At 33.8% G+C, this 17,341-nt stretch overlaps 1 protein-coding gene across 2 annotated transcripts in view; it reads left to right on the top strand.

Moving 5' to 3' along the window:
• The window catches only part of TBCK (TBC1 domain containing kinase), a 227,695-nt gene that overhangs the window by 80,761 nt on the left and 129,593 nt on the right, over window positions 1–17,341 (top strand). For both annotated transcript variants that reach the window (XM_066385886.1, XM_066385885.1), the window contains exons 8-15: window positions 4,459–4,520; window positions 4,899–4,960; window positions 5,524–5,672; window positions 7,113–7,251; window positions 8,517–8,616; window positions 15,093–15,142; window positions 15,310–15,439; window positions 16,580–16,678. In XM_066385886.1, the coding sequence (XP_066241983.1) occupies window positions 4,459–4,520; window positions 4,899–4,960; window positions 5,524–5,672; window positions 7,113–7,251; window positions 8,517–8,616; window positions 15,093–15,142; window positions 15,310–15,439; window positions 16,580–16,678 (791 nt within the window). The remainder of the gene's footprint in view (window positions 1–4,458; window positions 4,521–4,898; window positions 4,961–5,523; window positions 5,673–7,112; window positions 7,252–8,516; window positions 8,617–15,092; window positions 15,143–15,309; window positions 15,440–16,579; window positions 16,679–17,341) is intronic.

Here is a 17,341-nt window from a genome sequence, read left to right as displayed (position 1 = left end):
CTTTTGGGTTGCCTTTGTTCTTCTTTTTCTAGTTCCTTAAGATGCGACGTTAAGTTGTTTACTTGGGCTCTCTCTTGTTTGTTCATATAAGCCTGTAATGATATGAACTTTTATTACTGCTTTTGCTGCATCCCAGAGATTCTGATATGTTGTGTTGTCATATTTGTTTGTCTGTATATTTATTTTTATCTCTGCTTTATTTCTTCTTTGACCCAGTTTTTTTTAGAAGTATGTTGTTTAATTTCCACATTTTGTGGGTTTGTTTACTTCTTTTTTGAAGTTGAATTCTAGTTTCAAAGTTTTATGGTCAGAGAAAATGCTTGGTATAATTTCAATCTTTCTGACTTTGTTAATGTTAGTTTTGTGTCCCAACATATGGTTAATTCTTGAGAATGTTCCATGTACACTGGAGAAAAATGTATACTCTGATGTATGGGATGAAATGTCCTGTAGATGTCTATCATATCCAAATAGTTCTATTGTTTTGTTTAAGGCCAATATATCTTTATTAATTTTCTGTTTGCATGAACGATCTAGAGCCATCAATAGTGTATTGAGGTCTCCAAGTAGGATTGTATTTTTGTCGGTTTTTATTTTTAGATCACTTAGTAGATGTGTTATATACTTTGGTGCTTCTTGGTTTGGTGCATATATATTAAGAGACATTATATCTTCTTGACTCAAGGTCCCCATTATCATTACTAAATAACCATCTTTGTTTCTGATTACCTTTGTTGTCTTGTAGTCAGCATTGTTAGATATGAGTATTGCTACACCTGCTTTCCTTTGGATATTATTTGCTTGAAGAATTGTTTTCCAGCCTTTCACTTTTAGTCTGTTTTTATCCTTGTAGCTTAGATATGTTTCTTGAAGGCAACATACAGTTGGATTTTCTTTTTTGATCCACTCTGCTACTCTGTGTCTTTTTATTGGTGAGTCGATCCATTTATGTTTAATGTAATTATTGACACTTGAGGGTTTCCTATTGCCATTTTATATAATGCTTCTGATAGCTGTGTTTCTTGTTTGGCTTCTCTTTTGTTTTTCTGTCATTTGTTTTTGTTTGGTTGTATTCCATACTTCTTTCCTCTGTTTCTTTCTTTTTTTTAAGACATGTGTTTCAGTAGTGGTATTTTCAGGGGTGGTTTCTATTAGATAATTAAAAGAATATATATCATATTCATTGTAGTCTATTACTCATGAGTGCTTCTGCACACCATCCTCCTTTGTTACTGCTAATTTTTGTCTTCTCCCCTTTTTTGTTTTTGTTGTCACAGATTATTTTTGTTTTTATTGTGATCTTTTTGGAGCTTTTACTTTTGATTTTGTTTTGTTTTGTTCTTTGTATCCGGTTGGATAACTCCCTTTAGTATTTCCTGATGTGGGGGTTTTCTGGTGATAAATTCCCTCATCTTCTTTATATCTGTGAGTGTTTTTATTTCCCCTTCAAATTTGAAGAAATGCTTTGATGGATATAGTATTGTTGACTGGAAGTTCCTCTCTTTCAGTACTTTAAATATTAGGGTCCACTCTCTTCTGGCTTGCAGAGTTTCTGCTGAGAAATCTGATGATAACCTAATGGGTCTTCCTTTCTATGTTGTATTCGTCTTTTCCCTGGCTGCATTGAGGATTTTTTCTTTGTCATTGATTTGTGATAATTTTATTATGTTGTGCCTTGGAGTAGGTCTGGGGTAAGGTAATTCAGTGTTCTGTTTGCTTCTTGTATTGGAGGCTCTAATTCTTTCCACAGGCTTGGGAAATTCTCGATTATTTGTTTGAATATGTTCTCCATTTCTTTTTCTCTCTCTTCTCTTTCTGATATACCCATTATTCTTATATTGCTCTTTCTGATGGAGTCAGACAATTCTCATAGGGCTTTCTCATTTTTTTTTTAATTCGTGAGTCTCTTCTTCTCTCTGTAGTATCTCTAGTTGCCTGTGTTCTGTGTCACTAATTCTCTCTTCTGTCTGGCCTGTTCTATTAGCTAAGCTTGTCACATCATTTTTCAGTTCATGTACTGAGTTTTTCATCTCTGTTTAGTTCCTTTTTATAGTTTCAATTTCCTTGATGAAGTGTTATTTTTGTTCATTAAATTGTTTTTTGAGCTCACTAAATTGCCTTTCAGAGCTTTCTTTTATTTCACTGAGTATTTTTAGGACTTCAATTTTTAATTCCCTGTCATTTAAATCCAAGGTATGCATATAATTTAAATATTTTTCTAGAGACATTTCATCATTTATCTGAGCTATGTGTCTGTCTTTTGTATCCATGATATTTTATTTCATTTTTCTTAATGACATTTGAGAGTGGTATTGTTAATAACACTAAAAGAGATAATTAAAAAAATAAAAAGTTGAAAAAATGAAAATTTTATAATGATAAGTGGAACAAAAACTATAGATAACAAGGATCAGGAACTGAGGAGAGATGACAAAAGAGAGGAAAAATGAAGTATAAACAAACAATTCCACAAAGAGAAATATGAGTCCAAAATATAATAATTTGATGATAAATGACAGATGAGAGCAAAAAAATGGAGAAAAAAAAACAAAAGAGAAAGGAGAAGAATGAAGAGAAAGAAAGGACAAAAAACAAAATACAAAAAAAAAGATAAAGAAACAAAAAATGTAAAGGTTTCTAAAGTAAAGATTTATCACATAAAACAAGAATGAATAATGTAACAACTATGGATAATGTTGTTCAAAAGGAAAATAAAAAAAGAAAAAAGAAGTAAAAATGACAAAAAACGTTAAAGGAAATGTAAATTTTTTTGGTTTTGATAGGTAGCTTCTTCCTTTTTTTCAACAGGTGGTGCTGTACTACAAGTTTTTCTTCTGTGGGGCTCTTGGGCAGAGGTCTGATGGTGTGTCATTGTGGTAATGACACAGGCTGGGCCTCAGTCTCATTGGCAAGCAGGGCTTGTTAGGGCTTTGCAATTTTGTGGCTTTAGCAATGATATTCTCAGTTTTCCAGGTGCCTCTCTGCACGTCCCTCCCACTGGAGCTAGCAGCCCGGAGACTTAGCTGTAGAGTCCACCTCAGCTATTGTTCCTGCAGCAAGAGAATCTATGCACAGCCAGGTCTCCCCTCCAGCGCTGCTCAAAGCACAGTTCTGGGGAAGGCCATGGAACTTGAGCCACCAGTGAGAGTAGGCAGGGCAGGGCACAGACCAAGGACCAAGTGCCTTTCTGTTACACACATGCAAAATTCTGTGGCCTGGTGGTAATATCTAGCATGCCTTAGTGTGCTGTGGTTCTAAGCTAGTGCTGTTTGGTAGCCTGTGACAGGTCACGTGTGTCCAGCTCCCGCAACTCCAGCAATGCACACAGACTGTTACAGCTGCCATCCAGGTGCTCAGAGCAGTCAGTCTCAGGCCAAGGATCTTGGCCCATGGGCATGTCCAGCACTGGAGATCATGGATCCGGGAATGCCCAAAGACACTGGTGCCCACACAGGTTCCTAGTGTTGATAATCTCAGGCTAAGCACTCTGGCCCATGCACGCACCAGCTCGCTCCCCGAGCTAGTGAAGCTAGGTGGAGCTGCTAGCGCAGTGCCAGTGATCCTGGAGCTGGGAATGCACAAAGATTCTGGTGCTGGCCCATGCGGACACCCTGTGCTGGTAAGTTTAGGTGGATCCCACCGCCCATGTGTGCAACCAGTGTTGGCAGTCTCAGGCAGAGCCAGTGTGTTCTTTCTTTTTTGGAGGACGCCTATCCTAACTCAGCTCCTTCCCCACTTCCCCACTATCTCAGTCTCCCCTTCGCCCAGCTCCAAACAAAAGTCCCTCTACCTCAGATCAGTGAGGAAAGCGAAATGCCCTGTCCTCCATCTTCATATTCAGCCGTTTTTTCACCCAATCATACCTTTGTCTAGTGTGTATAAATTTCAGGTGCTCCTAAGGGTTTTTTTCACGTGTTTAGTTGTTGAATTTGTTGAAATTTTAAGGGGAGAGATCAGGGGTATTTCTCACGCTGCCATTTCTCTGATTTCACTCCCCACATTTAATTTTAAAAATTAGTAACATTAGCTGTTAAGGAGTCTTGGAGCTTTCTAAATGTCATCTACAAACTAAATTTTAAGTCCCCGGACAAATGTGTACATTCTCCAAGTTATATATAATAAAAATAAATTAGTCCTATAGTCATGAAAAAATAATAAAGCCTTTTAAAATACATACATAGAGAAAATGCAGCAAGAATCTTTATCTCCTTTGATCACTGCTTTATTTCACTTACATTTAAGCTGCTAATCTTTCAGTATCTGTGATTCAATTAACATTTAGTGTTTGAAATCTTTATTTTTACCAAAATATATAAAAAATATTTAAAAAGTCACAAGTTTTTTAATATTCCAATATCTAAAACTGTATTACACATCATTTTAAAAATTAATCACAATTCATTATGTCTGATAAATTAGAACAGCAGAATAAATTCTTATAATTTTTCTGTTTTATAGACTGCGTGGATGATACTATAATAGTTCTGGCTGAAGAGCATGGTTGTCTGGACATTATAAAGGTTTGTGATTCATCTATTATTGAAACTTTATTTATTTTGCATGTTTGGGATCCAATAGAAAGCTATTTTAAAGTTATATTTATTTGGTGAAGTCCAAATAAAGACTTTTAAAGTCAAAACAAAATTCAGTATGAAAATTCACATATTATAGAAATGTACACTTGAAACCTACATAATCTTATTAACCAGTGTCACCCCAATCAATTTAATAAGAAGAAAAAACCAATAAGGATGAAAGGACAGAGGGTTGGGTTTACCAGGTAAACAGAAATTTTGGAGCAACAAAATAGTCAAACATCTTAGGTTAGCAAACATTTGCATAAAATGTAATTTTAAATGGATCATTTTAAATAGTTCTTTTTTCTCTTTATTTACTAGGAGCTTCCTGAAAATGTGATAGGTCTTTTGAAGAAGTGTCTCACCTTTCACCCTTCTAAAAGGTAATATTATTATGAGTTTGAGGTTACATATAAGCAGTTAATTTTTTTTCTTATTAGTTATAATACCAATGGATAAAACAAGCACATTTATATACATATAGTAATAACTGTTAGTTTTGACTTTAATATATGTTAATAAAAGAAGAAAAAATAATTAAACTATAGTCAGAAAACTGAAATGTACCAAAAGAAGTTACTAGTTCATTTCCTAGCCACAATTAAAAAATTAGCCAAACTGTGGGGATATACATATTCCTAAACTCAAATGATCGAAATGAGAACTAACGTTTCTTGGCAATATATATCATAGCAAGGACTTGTATAAATGGTGAAGTAAATTAGCAACTGCTGATTATATAAAATGATTTCTTAGCAGTTTTATTATTTCTTTTTATTTGGTGTCACTGTTAGCCATACAATTGTACCTAAATTGCCTTAAGTATATAATATTTGGAAATAATGTATTCTGATTTGTCTTTAGACATACATTTTTGTCAAGACATGATAGGAGGAGAGGAATAATAGTAAAAGCATTCATGCTTATGTTTTCAATGTTTCTCAAGGCCAACCCCAGATGAATTAATGCAGGACAAGGTGTTCAGTGAAGTGTCAACTTTATACACTCCATTTACAAAACCTGCCAGTTTGTTTTCATCTTCTCTGAGATGTGCTGATTTAACTCTGCCTGAGGATATCAGTCAGCTCTGTAAAGGTAATGCTGCTAAATAAGGCACAGGCAATAAGATGAGCCTTGTTTTTAAAAGGAGTACCCTTGGCCATGACCAGTTGGCTCAGTGGTAGAGCGTCGGCCAGGCATGTGGATGTCCCGGATTCATTTCCTGTTGGGGCACACAGGAGAAGCAACCATCTGCTTATCTCCTCCACCCCTGCAGCCAAGGTTCAATAGGTTCAAGCATATCCATCCTCAGCGCTGAGGATGGCTCTGTGAAGCCTACACCTCAGGCACTAAAAATAGTTCAGTGTGAGCATGGCCCCAGATGGGCAGAGCATTGGCTCCAGACAGGTTGCTGGGTGGATACTGGTCAAGGAACGTGCAGAAGTCTGTTTCTATCTTCCCTCCTCTCACTTGGATAAGAAAAATAAATAAATAAATAAAGTAGTACCCTTACCCTCGTTTGTTTTGAACATATCAACAATATAAATATTAGTGAGAATTTATGGACACTTAACTTTGAATTAAGAGGTAATTATGGACATGCTTAACCTAACATTTTATATAACCTAACTTTCAGTCCTTTAAATTGAAATTACTTTGGTGTAAGAACTTTAAGAATCAAGAAGAGAAAGTGACACCACAAAAAATTTTATTATGCAAAACAAAGTCATATTTTCATCTCGTCTTTATGCTAAAATCAGTTCTTCTAATTCCCAATGAAATTTTCAATACATAAACATTTATATTTTATATAATTTATTATAAATGATCTCTAAAACTATATTATTGATAGGACATACATACTATTATATTTTACACATTTTGAGAGAATGTCAACTTTTCTCTTTTTATCTCTCTTTGAAGATTACAGCTCTCAGAATGTGTGCTTTATTGATACCAATAAGGTACTCTTTATAGTGAAAGGTAATCATGAGATAAGTCATGGCAAGAAATGACTAAACATTCATTCAATTAAATATTTATCGTGTTCCTGTTTTGTTCCACACACTGTACCTTCAAGTAATATTCATGCCAAATGTGGAGGCAAACAGACATTTAGTCACACATTACTATTACAAGAAAGGTCAGTGTAAATGTAGTACAATGGAGGCATAGCCTGACTGAGACATCAGTCAGGGCTTCTCAGAATAGGCCATATTGACCCGATGAAAGACAGGACAGTTGGCTTTGGTTGCCTACTCCTGTGCTTTTTCCTGCCCTTATTCCTTTTCCACAGAGCCCAGTATATCTGAGATACATCCCATATCTCTGAGCTAGAGGGTAAAAATTCCACCTTTTCTCAAGAAACTGAATGTATATTTCATATCCTATGCATTTTATAGTATGAATAGTCTTAAGGCTATCTTATGTGCTTTTCAGTTTTTTTCTTTAGAGTATCAGCTAATATTATTTGTAGCCTTTTAATAATAACAAAAGGTGAGGTAACTATGATTTTCTTTAACTTGCCATTAATAGATGTAAACAGTGATTACCTGGCAGAAAGATCAATTGAAGAAGTGTATTACCTTTGGTGTTTAGCTGGAGGTGACTTGGAGAAAGAGCTTGTCAACAAGGAAATCATTCGATCCAAACCACCTATCTGCACACTCCCCAAGTAAGAAGTGAAAAATATTGGAAATTTAAAAATATCTAATAATAACTTTTAAAAAATTTTAATAGACATTCCAACTAAATGATTATGAAAGCAATTGGAAGTTAGAACCTTAATATTTTTAATGAAGTGCCTAAATGCATATTTTATTATTTTTAATAAATACTGTTTTTTGTAAATAACTTGCTCATCCTCCATTTGAGGTAAAGTTATTATTGTGGAATATCTTATAATAATTGTTCTATAAATGAAAAAATACAAATCAGAAAGAACAGTAATATTTAGAGAGTTCAACTAATGTGCCTATTATGAGAAAGTATATTCTATTTCCAATTATAAATCATAGATATAAATATACTCTATGTCTATGGCCACCTCGTTTCTTGTCCTAGAGATCATTAAGGTGTTAAGTCTCTGTGATAAAAATCTGCAGAACTACGTAAGATACTGGACAGCATTCTGTAAGTTAGACTGGAATTTAAATAACAATTCAACCCTAAGGGCTGAATAGAGAGGTAAACCTGAGTCACTTGAGTTTTCACAAATGCTCTAAAATTTTAATTTTAGGTTTTCGGACTAGACTTAATCCTTGTAGATAACTGTAGAAATCGTTTGCTGATCAGATATTTTCTTCACATGTTAAATTTTTAGGTTAATTAAATAAACCATTGGTTCCCTTTTTTTTTCTCTATTAAACTAATTTTTAAGTATTGACTTCAGTTATACTGCTCACATTGAATTAAGTAGAAAATCAGGAAATAAAATTATAGAAATTCTAAGAATAAATGTTTTAAAAGATATATAAATTCTCAAAAGTAATTTTCTGAAATTCTAAACAAATTCCATACATCTATTATTCAATATTCTTTCTCCTGAGAGGTTACCGTTATTATGTAAGGTTTTTCTTTCTTCCTCACTGCCATTATGCTTCATTCATATAAACTTACTCAGGATCACATTTATCTAGTATCAGAAAAGTAATTTGAGCATTGAACCTGCTTTATCAAAGGGTATAAAGTATACTCTTGTATTCCTAAAATGCTTTACATTTATATACTATATTCATACCCACTCAACTTATATTTAAAATGAGAATTGTTTAGAGAATTTTCACCCATGAGTTGTTTATTTTATTAACCCATTCAATCTAAAAATTTCTTTCTTTGATGAAGGGATTGATGACAGAATAAATTTTCTTTTCTAGAAGAAACACTAAATTGGATTTTTGTATCCGTTAAAATAATAATTTTTAAAATTTTTCTCTTTAGCTTTCTCTTTGAAGATGGTGAAAGCTTTGGACAAGGTCGAGATAGAAGTTCACTATTAGATGATACCACTGTGACACTGTCATTAGGCCAGCTAAGAAATGTAAGTGTGAGGCCTGGCCAGTTACCTCCAATGTTTAGAACATCATCCAGAAATGACAGGGTTGCAGATTCAATCTCTACTGGAAGCAACGAATGAATGCATAACTAAGTGGGACAACAAATGAATGCTTCTCTCTCTCTCTTTCTCTCCCTCCCTCCTTCTTCCTTCCTCCTTTCCTCCCTCCCTCTCTTTCTCTCAAAGCAATCAAATAAAAAATGTTTAAAAAAGAAATGTAGTAAAAAAAAGAGAAGGAAATGTAAGCATGTTATTTTGGCAAATTTGCTTCACATTCTTTTTTTTAATGAAACTTTACAGATATAAACAAAACCTTGAATTGAATTCCTTCTGATCTCAAAATATAGGAGAGTTTCTTTAATATATGAGCCCAGGTTTAGCATTACTGGAAATATATCTGTACATCTTCAGCTTTAGTATCATATATGTGTATTGTCAGATCGTTCACATAAGTGGTTTTATTTGTTTATCTTTTTACTACCATTGGATAAAAGTTCTCATTTCTCCACACACTTGGTCACACCATGGTATCATCAAAATTTTTTTAATTATTGCTCCAAAAGATCTGGAATGGCGTTTTGCTATAATACTAATTTTTAATTCCCTGATTATAGTGCAGATATGAGTCCTTTCATATTTTTTAGTTGTTTGCTTACCTCTTCTGTGCATGACTAGCTCAGATCTTTTGCCAACATTTTTATTGAGTCATTTTTTTACTGACTTGAGGACTTTTAAAAATGTATTCCAAATATAGTCTTTGTTAGCTATCTATGGTGCAGATGTCTTCTAACCGGTAGCTTTACTTTTAACTTTTGAACAGTGTCTTTTAATGAATAGAATTCCTACTTTTATCAGTTTTGTTATAGTTAATTAGTTTTACGTGTTATATTTTACTTATTGTAACTTAAAGTTGTACCAGGGTTATAAATATGCTGTGTATAATGTTCTACATATTCTTCTAAAACATTTAAAGATTATTTTTTTCATATTTAGTCCATTAATCCACCTGGGATTTTTTTTTTTTTTTTTGAGTAAGATGTGAGGTAGGTATATAATATATTTATAAGAAATAATTCCTGTCTTAGCATCATGTCGAACAATTTAATTTTTTTGATTCATAATGTCAACTCTTTCATATATGCATGAAGCCAGTAGCACTCTATCTTAGTATATGTTTTATATGAGGTCTTACTGTCTAACAAAAGAAGATCCCTAATTTGTTCTCCTCAAAATAGAATAGGAGCTAACATCTTGCTCTTCTTTATGATTTTTATAATCATCGAATCTCATAAAAACATTATAGGATTTTGATTGGAAATGCATTGAATTTATAGATTAATTTGTAGAAAATTGATATTAACATATAGAGTTCTATTTCTTGGACATACTATATAGATATACCGCATTAAGTCCTATTATATATCACAGTTTCCTTTTTAATGTCTATATGTTATTAAATTTATTTCTAAGTTATTTTATTGTTGCTCTTGTAAATATTAATACAATGTGTGCATGTGTGAGTATGAGTTTTGTTTGAAATTAATATCGCTATTCCCACCCTCTTCTAATTAATGTTACCATGGTATCTTTCTCTGTCCCTTTACCTTTAATCTATGTCTTCATATTTAAAGTGGGTTTGTTATAGACAGCATAAGGGTGGGTATTGTTTGTTTGTTTGTTTGTTTGTTTTTAATCATATTGGTAACTTCTTTCTTTAATTGGTAAATTTAGACCATTCATATTTAAAGTGATTAGCAAATATTAATGTATAGGAGTTAGATTAATATCTACTATATGTTCTATATTTCTTGCCTTCTTTGTTCTCCTTCCCTCCCTCCCTCTCTTTCTCTCTTCCTCCAACTCTTTCTGTTTCTCTATACTTTTACTTCTGTTGCTGCCTTCTCAATTTTTATTTGACAATTACATATGATTCAATTTTTTCTCCTCTTTTACCATAGGTATTATACTTCTTATAAACTGTTTAGTGGTTGCTTAACATTTACAGTATGCATTCACAACTAATATAGGTTCACTTTCAAATAACACTATACTACTTCCCGGGTAGTGCAGGTGTTTTAAAGCAGTATATTCCTGTATCTTCCCATCCCTTATTACATTACTGTCAGCCCTTTCACGTATCCATAGGCTTCTCACCAAATACATAGTTCTATTATTTTAAACAAATTTATTTGTAAGATTAATTAAGAATGAGACAAAAGCTATTCTTTATTTATATTATCTCTAACACTCTTCCTTTCTTTATGGGGATTCAAGTTTCTAATCCTATAATTTTCCTTCTCTTTACACTCTTTACAGAACTTTTAACATTTCTTGCAAGGCAGAGTCTACTGGCAACAAATTCCCTCAATTTTTGTTTGTCTAACAAATAATTTATTTTTCCATTTTTGTATGATAATTTTGCTGGATATACAAATGTGTATCCAGCAAAGGAAAAAATTGTTTTTCCTTTCAATACTTTAAAGATTTCACTTTCTTCTCCTCTTGCTTGCATGGTTTCAGAAGAGCAGTCTGATGTAATTTATATCCTTGTACCTCTCTAGGTAAAGTCCACCCCGCCACCCCCATTCCTGGGCCCTTCCTTCTTTTCTCTTTGCTTTGGTTTTCTGTGGTTTGAATATGGTATACCTAGTCTACGGCCATACCACCCTGAACGTGCCCGATCTCGTCTGAATATGGTATACCTAGACTTGGGGAAGTAGGGAAGGTGTTTAGTTGGTTTGGTTGGCTGGTTGGCTGGCTGGCTGGCTGGTTGGTTGGTTGGTTGGTAGGTTGGTTGGTTGGGATTTTCAGTATTTATCCTGCCTGGTATTCTTTGAGCTTTCTGAATCTTTTTCTTTTGGTGTCTGTTTAATTTTGAAATTTTCTGTCATTATTACTTCAAATATTTCTTCAAGTATTTTTGTTTTTCTCTCTCTCCCCCTTCTGGTATTCCTATTACACATAGTTTGCATCATTTTTAATTGTCCCATCATTCTTGGATAACCTGTTGTATCTTCTGTTATTTTTATTTCATTCCTTTTTTCTCTTTGCATTTCAATTTTAAAAGTTTCTATTGGTGCATCTTCAAATTCACTGATTCTTTTCTTCGCATTCTTTTCATCTCTCTGCTTACATTACCCACCTGCTCTTGTATGATGTCTATGTTTTCTTCTTAGAGTCCCTGACATATTAATCACGGTTATCTTAAGTTCCTGGTGTGATAATTCTAAAATCTGTGCCATATATGAGTCTGGTTCTAAACTTGCTTTGTCTCTTTAGAGTGTCCTTTTTGCATTTTGGCATGCCTTAGAATTTTTTCTTGGAACCCCAGCATAATATATCTGTAAATGTGGTAATTAGGCCTTAAGTGTAAGATTTTCTGTTTATCCAGCTGTTTACTGTTTGTGTAGCTTTTTTGTCAGGGGTTAAAATCTTCTTAAGTGTACTTGTTCTTGTTTTCTCTGTTGTCTTTGGGTTTCCCTAGAGACTTTTTAAAACAGGGTCTGAGGCTTGCAGTTCTTTCAGCTGTAATCCCCTGTTATTATACAGCAGCCTTATTGATACAGAGGTAAGGTAGGGAGGAAAAGTGTTCTGTAATCTTATGATTAAAGCTTTTAGACCTTTTAGTGAACCTGTGTTTCTGGGCTGTGACCTTCACGTGTATTTCACAGTTTCCCTCCCTGTGAAGGAAGGGAAACTTCCTGTCTCTCTAGATCCATGAGACAGAAGGCTATGGGCAGCTGGAATTGAGTATTTCTCTTCCCCACATCAAAGCCTAGATGGGGCTAGACTTGGGTATTTTCTTCCTCCTGGTCACTTAGGCTCTGTAAAATCGTTTTTCTTGAGGGCAGGCCTTTATTGATGAGAACAAAGTACATTGGGGATATTGCAAAATGGTTCCTTTACCCTTCCCCTACAAGAGCCCAGGGGAATTTTCTTAGATCTAGCCCAGGGGAATTTTCTTAGATCTTTGCCCTAAGAATCTGTTGATACTTGTAGGAAGTGCGGGTTCCCCCGCAGAGCTGGGTCTCCAGTTTTTCTCTCTCAGGTTAGCCCTTGCTGAGTCTTCAGAATTAGTCAGTTGCCCTTCAGTTGTTCTCTCCAGGCTCCAGCAGTGGCTTCGGCTCCAGCTTAGCTGTGATTCTCTGTAGTTGCCACTCTCTCCAGTTTTCCAGGCAGCATTTTGCCCTAATTCTGATGGATCTAAAAATGGTTGGCTTTCAGTTTGTTTAGCTTTTCTCCTATTGTCAGGGCAGGAGGAATGACTTCCAAGCTGTTTGTACATTGAACTGGACACCAAAACTCCTAGGCTTTTTATTTTAGCCACCTGTAGCCAAAGCTAAAACAGGTAATTTTCCTTGTCTTTTTTCTCTAGGCTAGCAGCACCTCCATTCCCCAACACACACACACACACACACACACACACACACACACACACACACAGCAGCACCTCCATTCCCCAACACACACACACACACACACACACACACACACACACACACACACACACACACACACTTCTTTCTTTACCCAGATTTAGCAGGGTCTCCTTATGTCTGACTGCCAGTTAATCAGGTGCCCAACCAAGACTTTGTCCCTTTTTGCTCTAAAATCTCAGGCCACAGTTTTCAGTGTTAAAGCCCAGCTTTTTGTCTCACATTACTGCATTTTCCTCACTTTTCAAGGCTTTTTCTGTCATTGGATATTTTACCTGTTATATATGTATTATGAGGATATTAGAATCTCTTATCTGTTAAAATGCCAGGAAAAGAAATTTAAAATATATAATTATTACTACATAAAACACTAAACTTATAATCTCTTTGAAGAGAGAATAGTATCTTGAACAAAATAAATAACTTAAGTAACTATATAAGGAAACAAACAATAAGATACATTAAAATGTATGGTTTCAGCTGATTCAATTTTACTCTTAGTTTAACTTAAATGAATCCAAGGCTTCATTTAACTTCCTCAATTTTCTTACAGTTTCACTTTGAAAATTTAAAATATTTTTTCTATAAATATTTTTTTGAATGTTAACATTGCTGGTTTTTTAAATAATGCAGAAACTAAAAAATAATTTTTACCTTATATTTTTTGTGTATTTTTGCCCTTGATATGCTAAACTTTTAATTAACAAAAAGAGCAAAAAATATACTTAAAATTAATATTTATGATTTTAAAGACAGTAAAACCCAAACTTCCATATATATAAATAATGTAGTGAAAGTTGGGGAAATCTTATTTTTCTATTTAGAATTTGAATCCATGGGAGAAATTCCTAAAAGTTCAAAGGCTTCAAGGGCAAAATAAGATGTGTGCATGGCATGTTAAATTTTAGAGAGAAGCCAAGCATAAAACCAGTGTTTGCCAGATTCTCAGTTTTGGGTAAAGACTTTTCTTTGGCTTTTCAAAATTCTGGGAGCAGTGCTCATGGATTAGTGCACAATGACTCTAATCCGTAGAAGAGCAGTGCTGGCTACTGGCTACACACAGGGCTTGAGCTTCTGTGTCAGTCCCTGCAGGAACAGATACTCTGCCTCTCAGGTGAAAGTTGAACTGAAGAGCAGACACAGGCAAGATGGCATTAACTATAATCACCCTACTTAGCATATATCTAAGATTTTACTTTGCTACTGCCTTTCTTCTTACATTTTTGAAGAATACTTATCCTGCAATGTTATTATTGTAGCAACATTTATTAGAATGACTTTGTGAAAAAGATAATTAAAAGACTTAAATTTCATCAGTTGATTTATTCAGTATTTGAATCTTACATGCTAAAAAACTCATGGACATAGACAACAGTGTGGTGACTGCATGGGTGGAGAGAGGGGTGGTGGAGGGATAATGGTGATGGATGGAGACTGGGGTGTGGGGTGAACACACATGCAGTGTATAGAAGATGTGTTATAGAATTGTGCACCTGAAGCCAATATAATTTTGTTAACCAGTCTCACCTCAATAAATAAAACAAAGAAAAATGTTGTAAGAAATTCTTTTTATTTTTTTAACATTCTTACTTTTGTCTTAGTTTATACTAATGCCAAAGGAAAAATAAATCCAGTTGAGCTTTATATTAAGGGATATGTTTTAAAATAACCCTTATATTATTTAAATATATTTTATCAGTGCATTAATGATTTTTAAATTTTATACTAAATTTAATAATTCTGAATCATGTTTGGAAAATATCATAATAGGTTGTCTAACATTTATAAGAGACACCTGGAAGTAAAAATAATCAACATTCAAAAACTATTCTTCAGAATTCAATCATTAGAGGCATAGTATATTTGCATATTTATGAGAGGAATGAATTTTAAATTGTATTTTATACTTCTCTTGCTTGGTACATTCATAAATTCCTAAGTTTTACATTAATTTTTCTATCAAATGTGGTTCAGTGTTTCTGTCTCAGATTCTCATACATAAATATTTTCTCTTTAAATTCACAGAGATTAAAAGATGTTGGTGGAGAGGCATTCTACCCACTACTTGAAGATGAGTGAGTATATAGTCTCCTTTTATGCTTATTTTTTTACTGTTTATATTAGATTTTTAAGAAACACATATGTTCTCTGAAAATTGTTTTCTAAATAGAACACGTATTATGGTGTTTGGATTTTTAAAAATTTTGTGCCTTTTTTTTCTGCTTTTGTTTCTCTTACACAGCCAGTCCAATTTGCCTCATTCAAACAGCAGTAATGAGTTGTCTGCTGCTGCCACTCTCCCTTTAATCATCCGAGAGAGGGACACAGAGTACCAACTGAACAGAATCGTTCTCTTCGACAGGCTACTAAAGGTAGGGGTTCTGAAGTGGAAAGTGTTGTAAGAGCCTGTATACAATCCTTATTTTTTATTTCATTGGTAATTATTAGGGAATCTTGATGTCATGAAAGACTAATTCTTATGACCTATTTTTTCTGATTAACATTTAATTATAAAAATTATACATGTTCATAGTAAATAAAATTAAAAGATAAAAACAAAATGCAGGAATATATGCAAAATCGTATTAGACAACAGATTAATATCCATACTGTTTAAAGGACATTTTAAAATCAACAGGAAAAAGCACTAATATTGAAATAGAAATGGATAAAGAACATAATAGAAATACAACTAGTCAGTAAATCTATTCAAAATATCATGCTTACTAGGAATGAAAAAAATTTAATGTTTTATTACCAGATTAGTAAAGTGGGTAAGTCAGGTTAAGATTGGAATGCTCATCCTTTGGAATAAGTGCAAATTGATTGAATATCGGGGGATAAATGGTGGTGGACAAAGACTTGACTTGAGAGGGTGGTGAACATACAATACAGTATACAAATAAATATTGTAAAATTTGGTTCCTGAAACAATATAATTATTTTGCCCAGTGTTACCCCAATAAATTCAATTGAAAAAGAAAAAAAGAAATTTGAAAGTCTGTATGGAGAGCCTTAACAACATCCATCCCTTTGTCCTAATAATTCTTTTTTAGAACTCATTCCTAAAGTGCCAATTTATACAAGGAGAAGTTTATATGCAAGGATATGGAAGTAGCTATAACAATAACATATTTATTGGATACATTCTGTGTCACCAGATATTTTACAAAGTGCTATGCATACATTATTTAACTCATATAAGGCTAATAGTAGTATTCTCCACATGACTCCTTAATAATTCTCTCAGATCACAAATTAGAGAGGAATGATTACATACAGTAGAACAGCTTGCCTCTTTGGTTCTATTATACAAGATTTACAGAATACAGGAAACCATTCCACTGCCAACTTGTATGTATTAATAATACCAAAGTAATAATAGCAAAGATACTTAGAAATTTATTAAGGATCTCTTTAAACTTTATCACTGGTATATATTCAGGACTTTCTAGACTAAAATATGCTACTTGATAATTTGAGATATTTTTTATACCTTTTTTCATCTGTAGGCTTATCCATATAAAAAAAATCAAATCTGGAAAGAAGCAAGAGTTGACATTCCTCCACTTATGAGAGGTTTAACCTGGGCTGCTCTTCTGGGAGTTGAGGTAAGAAAGAAAAGAAAAGTTAGAAGTTGATTATAATAATGCTAAGAAAGAAGGAAGAAGTAGGAAAGTATTTCCAAATATTTATTTTTCAAGTTGTTAGAAAGTTATATAGTAAAATATTTGGCAATTTTGGCCCTGGCAGGTTGGCTCAGTGGTAGGGCATCACCCTGGCATGTGGATGTTCCAGGTTCAATTCCTGGTCAGAGCACACGGAGGAAGCAACCATCTGCTTCTCCCATCCCCCCTCTTTTCTCCTCCTGCAGCCATGGCTCGATTGATTTGAGCAAGTTGGCTTCGGGCAATAAGGATGGCTTCATGGCCTTTTCCTTAGCACTAAAGAAAAAATAGTTCAGTTGCTGAGCAACAAAGCAGCAGCCCCAGATGAGCAGAGCATTGTCATCTAGTGGGCTTGCCCCCTATCCCAGTCTGGAGGCATGTGGGAGTCTGTCTCTCTGCCTCCCCTCCTCACTAAAAAAAAAAGAAAGAGAATATTTGGCAATTTTAAGTGAAAGGAATAGAGGAAAAGAATAGAATAGCAAAATATAATTGATGGCTTGTTGGATTTACATTATTTAATCTTTCATTTAATGGGGCTTATAGAAATTATCTTGGTTATTAATTTTCAAATCAGATTATTTTAGGAATATATATACCAGTTATGTG

This window comes from Saccopteryx leptura, chromosome 5 (assembly GCF_036850995.1).
Source record: "Saccopteryx leptura isolate mSacLep1 chromosome 5, mSacLep1_pri_phased_curated, whole genome shotgun sequence".
In the NCBI taxonomy this organism is placed as follows: domain Eukaryota; kingdom Metazoa; phylum Chordata; class Mammalia; order Chiroptera; family Emballonuridae; genus Saccopteryx; species Saccopteryx leptura.
Note: the sequence above shows the minus strand (reverse complement) of the source record. Positions and strands in the feature narration are given on the sequence as shown.